This window comes from Cebus imitator, unplaced genomic scaffold, assembly GCF_001604975.1.
Source record: "Cebus imitator isolate Cc_AM_T3 unplaced genomic scaffold, Cebus_imitator-1.0 Scaffold217, whole genome shotgun sequence".
In the NCBI taxonomy this organism is placed as follows: Eukaryota; Metazoa; Chordata; class Mammalia; order Primates; family Cebidae; genus Cebus; species Cebus imitator.
In genome coordinates, this window is record NW_016107532.1 from 797532 (window position 1) to 803531 (window position 6000).

At 31.9% G+C, this 6000-nt stretch overlaps 1 protein-coding gene across 7 annotated transcripts in view; it reads right to left on the bottom strand.

Moving 5' to 3' along the window:
• TANC2 (tetratricopeptide repeat, ankyrin repeat and coiled-coil containing 2) overlaps positions 1–6000 on the bottom strand; it is a 437594-nt gene that overhangs the window by 306061 nt on the left and 125533 nt on the right. For all 7 annotated transcript variants that reach the window (XM_017549227.2, XM_017549226.2, XM_017549224.2 and 4 more), the window contains one exon: positions 3506–3577. In XM_017549227.2, coding sequence (XP_017404716.1) covers positions 3506–3577 — 72 coding nt within the window. The remainder of the gene's footprint in view (positions 1–3505; positions 3578–6000) is intronic.

Sequence of the window (6000 nt, forward strand, 5' to 3'; positions counted from 1 at the left end):
TTGTCATTCTGAAGAATCTTTCTGCTTTATTGACTTTCCTATATCTTGTAATTCATTTCCTTCATTCAGCTGGCTTTCTTATTTTGATGGATCACATCCTCCAACAGCTTCCTTAGAAAGTGCATAAGACAGGAAGATTGTTTTTGAAAATGTACATATCTAATTCTATTCTTATATTTGAATAATAGTATCAATGCATATGGAATTCAGAGATTGAAAATTATTTTCCTTCAGAATTTTGAAGATGATGCTTTTTCAGTTTCCAATGCTACCACTGAGAAGTACAAAGCCAACTCAATCCCACACCCCACTCCCGGCCTAGGACACATGAACGATCTGTCTGGCCCCAGTGATTTCAAATCTCACCGCAATGTGCTTTAGTTTGGATCTATTTTCATCCATTGTACTGAGCACAGAGTGAGCCTTTTCAATCAGGAAACTTTATGCTCTTCAGTTAAGAAAATTATCTTGAATCATTTTGTTGATGATTTCTTTTCCATTTTCTCTGCTGTTTCTTTTGACAATTATTATTTGAATACTGAAATTCCTGGACTGATCCTGTGATTTTTCTTAACACTCCTCCTTCATTTCTTTTTATAATTTTTGTCCTTTTGCTTTATTTTTTCAGATTCTTTCAACGTTAGCCTCTGATAATTCTATGGAGTTTTTGGTTTTTACTATCAGAATTTCAATGTCTAAGAGCCTTTTTAAAAAGTCATAATATCACTCTTTTATGTACCTCTTTCTTGTTTCATGATTATTTTCTCTTATTTCTGGAGGTAATAATAGTTCTGTAATTTTGCTCTGCAAAATGTATGTCTCTCCAAGTTGTTTTATTCCATTTATTTTAATTTCTATCTTTCATACATTTAGAGTTTCTTCAAATATCTAGTAATCCTTGTTAGCTGCTCATATTTAAGAACAGCTGATTTGGAGCTAAAAAGCTGATCTGGAGCTTTGATACATGGAGTGATCTAACTGGCCTGTTTATTTCAGGAATCTCTGATGACTAAATTTCCTCTTTCTTCTTTTATCTTCCCTTTTTTTGGTCAGATTCCCCAGAAAAGACAGTTTTTTTTCAACCTTCTGCCTGAAATCTGAAGGTCTAACTGCCAGTATTCTGGGAGCCCAATAGGAAAAAGAAGAAAGACAGCTAAGGTCCAATTCTCCTATTTTTAGCATGGAACTTCAGCCCTCAACTATGCCTGGTGTCTCCCAGGCTAGAGAGTTTCTGGTTTCCCCCCACCCCTCCTAAGGATAAATTTTGCTTTTGGCAAAGGTTAGGATGAGGAGTTCAGCATCTGCCCAGCTGACTGGTTAGGTGGTTTGGGGGGTAAGTCCCAGAAACCCAATGCTGCTTCATCTGACTTTCAACCAATTGTCATTTCATCTCCATTTCCACATACTATCATTTCGGAGCTTTTTGAGACCTTTTGAGGTTGTTTTGTTGATTTCCTCTGCTACTGTTAGAGTTCAGTTTTCAATTATTCATCTACTCTCCAGTTTCTAAAACTGTGTTGATATTGTCTCCTTCTAATCCCTATTTACTGATCTTTCAGTGGGTTTCTGAAGGTAACAAATGTTTTATGCTCATCCCATCTTTTACACCTAATAATATTATTTCTCATCATTTAAACTCATTATAGATAGTTTTTAAAATTTTTCTTTCTGGCCAGGTGCGGTGGCTCACACCTATAATCCCAGCACTTTGGGAGGCTGAGGTGGGTGATCACTTGAGGTCAGGAGTTAGAGACCAGCCTGGCCAACATGGTGAAACCCCGTCTCCACTAAAAATACAAAAATAAACCAGGCATGGTGGTGCATGCCTGTAATCCCAGCTACTCAGGAGGCTGAGGCAGGAGAATTGCTTGAACCCAGGAGGCAGGGGTTGCAGTGAGCCAAGATCGAGCCATTGCACTCTGCACTCCAGCCTGGACAAGAGTGAGACTCCATCTCAAAAAAAAAAAAAAAAACCAAACAAATTCTTTCTTTTGAATAAAGAGATATTAGAAACAAAATCTCTAAGAAGTTAAGAAACATGCTTTTACTATTAATTAACCCTGACAATGATATAATTCCTGGTGACTTCAAATTAAGATCAGGTAGTTGTATTATGGGTCACAGAAATCCCTGGTTTTGTTGTTTGAAGTTTAGCTTTGTTAATAAAATTCAATTATACTCATTGATTTGAAAAATATTTTAACTGACAAAGCTCAGTGTAAATTAGATAAGCAATTTCACACATCTATATTTGACATTTCATAAAATTTAAGACATTTAATAATTACAATTTTAGTACTAATTTGTGCTAGTTTTATTGAGTTTTACAAATATAATCTCATTTTTATATCAAAATATGTTTACAAGGAAAATAAGAGTGAACAAGATAAATTCCAGACATATTCGTAATACATGCTTATTACTTAAGTATGATTAAATATTAGCAAAAGTTAAAATTTTCAACTCCTATTATTTCTCTTTCTGTTCTGCAACAAAAAATTTTATAAAAATAGTACAACTCTAAAACCTGGGAAACGCAAAGTTGGAGAAAAGAGGGACAAAATTATAGAATAAGTAAATCTGAGGCTTTTACAGGATTAAAAGCTGCACATTTGTAAATCTGAGCTTTATTTTGTTTTATGCTATTAAAGAGTCTTTGAAAACCAAACTCGATAAATAACTGCCTGAAATTTTATAATCTATTCACCAGTTTGGGTTCTCAATCAGAATTGATTATCGTTGAGATCAATTCATTCATTCACCATTTATTTAGTGACTACTATATACTATGTACTTATTACCGGCACTTAAGATACAGCAGTGAACAAAGCTATCACTACTCTCATGGAAACATCCATTCTAGTTTGAACAGAGAAAATAAACAAAAGCCACCTCTATCATGGAACATCCATCTTAGTTTTGAACAGAGAAAATCAACAGAATAAATAAAAAGGTAGTAAGTACTATCAAGAAGAAGGAACGCAGAGCTGGTGGTCATGCAATGTTAAATAAGTTAGTTAGAAAAGGTCTAACTGGAGATTTCACTGACTCAGAATGTCTTTGGCTAATTTTAAAGTTGTCCCTTCAAAAACTAACCAGTGGCCTATGATAATAAAGTTTAAATAGGAAAGGAAAATAAGTTGGAAGATCCTAAGAAAATATAGCAACTACCAACAAAAACCATTTCTTCTGAGAGAGGGCTAAGACAAAAAATATTATATTGAAATATAAAAAGCCAGATGTGATGATACTCCAACAAATGTTATTGTTATTACCATAATGCTTCAAAATTAAACTTTAATATTATTTAAAAAAACAGACACTAGACAATATTTAAATTTCTTTTATCATGAATAAATAATAAATAGATTTTTACATCATATCACTTAAACCCTAAATGAGAAACTAGAATATCTAAACTATACCATGCCAATATCCTAAATACCAGAAAGAAATATCTAACGTCATTTTTTGAAATGTAATAATCAATTTGATGAAAATTTACCTTGCCCAGAGCGGCTTTGGCGAGAGTCTACACTTGACTGTCTTCGATCCGGTGGTTCCTCGCTCCCTCCATCTGCATAAAATTAAAAAGAGCATAAGCAAATAGATAATGAGATTGACATAACAGTGTTTCTAACATTATCTACATATTAAAACTACTATATCAATCATTTATTTGCATTTCCTATAATCTGGATCATTAAAATATTTGAGGATTTTTCTTATATAAACTAATGGTTCTTACCCTTATTTTTGTGTGTTTACACTCCCCTCCAGAAGTATTAAGGAAGTGTAGGTGTTTTCTCCTCCCCCATATGTATACACTCTACTTTGCATATAATGAAGGAAAGTTATCAACACAAAAGTTCATTCACAAAATTCCAATTAAGAAGACCTGATTTAAAGCAATCTCTTAAATTAATTGCAGCTGCTTTTTCTATCTAAAGTACAGTACATCAAATAATCCCTAGGACTGTTTTACTATAATAAGAATTACATGTGTATGTTTTATAAGAGATAATCAATAAACCTATAAAAGAGATCACTAAAAGATAAAAACCAACTAAATCTTGAGTTTATTTTACCATAATTTAAAAAATTGTATAGAAACAAATCCATTTCATTATATACATCTTTTTTAAGGAATAAGCAATACAGTATATTCCCTCACACACTTTAAGAAAAGCTAAAACAAATTTAATATTATATAAATAATACCCTCAATTTTATTACATAGAAACAGAAAAATTACACATCATAAATAAATTAATGAAAATAGGCACAGTAAAATAGAAATTAATACACTGAGTATGTAAAGTATAAAAGATGAAGCTACCAGGCAAAATCTTTAACATAGTGGTCTATACACCTATAAATTTGTTATCAGTTTAATCAGATTAAAAATGCATTAAGGAATCAACAATTTCCTTTGTTCCGTCTTTCATACAATCACTTGTCTTATTTTTATCTTGACAAAGAAAAGGCATAGTAGCAGCTGTAAGCAGGTTTAATAAAGACGATTCTTGTTCTGTCAACTACTTATGCTCTGGTTTATTCTTTGTAAGAGAGCTCATGTATTAACATTTATTGCTTTTTAAACAGATGGCCTGTTTTTTAATTCATTATTGATATAAAGCTTACTTTTAAGTATATTTATTATATGTGAGGTCTACTAATTCATGTATATATATCAACCATTCTTTATTTTGTAAAGGGCTGTTAAACTAGCACGTGCAACAGCATTTAATCAATCGATTCCAAATATATGATGATAATACAAAATAGTAAGTACATTGGCAGGAAATATTCGTAACTCTTAGTCCACAGTAATCTAATAAAACACTTCACTAATTTAATTCGTCAGACTTTTAAAATAACTTATCACATAGAAAGTTATTCAAAGTGATGGGCAACCAAATCTTTTCTTCCAGTATGAAAATACTTTTAAAATACAAATCAGTTTAAATATTATTTTAGTTCTGCTGTTACCATATAAGTTACACTTGAGTAAAAACAAACATGTTGACAAAATAAGATGCTATCTGAAACACAAATATGAGAAATTTTCCTTTGACATTATTGAAAAAATTAAAGCAAAAATACACTAATGAATTATCATCTCTGAATGGGTGATCTGCCTCTGTTGAAATTAAAACTTAATTTCTTTAATTTATACCCATTTAAAGGACATGTGAATGTTTATCGTCTTTCTTCTAAGTAAACAATTCTATAAATTATATGGATTCTTTTCAATAAGGCTCAGTATTTCAACTGGGCCAATTCAAATAATTAAGTTTTAAACCCTCTAGGATTCCTTCCACCTCATTCTCTTGTGAATTAATATTCAGTATGTCCAAAAATCCGAGTTTTTTCTTTCTAAAATGTATTTAAGAACAGAGAGAACGGCAGTCAACAATTACTACGTACTATCTGCCAGGTATTTCATATAGTTCATCAAAGCCCTATGAAGTAAAGACCTATTTCACAGATGAGGACACTGAAACTCATGGTGACTAACTGAAATCCAATGACAAGACCAGTAAAAGTGAAACTGGATTTTAACCCAAGCCTGTTTGACTCAATACATCGCTCTGATACTAATTTCTACCTAAATTAATTAAATACTTGAGTTCAATTTATGTTCCCATTTTAGTCTTTTCTCAAAAAACAATGTTAAATAAGCAATAATGAGTAACTATAGCAATTCCTCCTTTACAGAATAGAGGCTTTCTAACAAAGTAGGTTATGAGGACTTAATCTTACAATATAATCTGCCTATTTGCTCCCAATATAAAATCCAAAGATACATTCTCTAAAGAAAAAAATGCTTTTCCCAAAAGCCAAGTTTGGTCTATCTATTCGTTCTACTAAAAGAGAGCTTCTTTTGACAATGAACTGGCCAAAACAAAAATAAAATACCTCAGTAGGAATTCTGGTACACTGCCAACCCTATAACCCTCCCTCCCTAGGTCTATATTACTGCTCCTTTATTTTTTC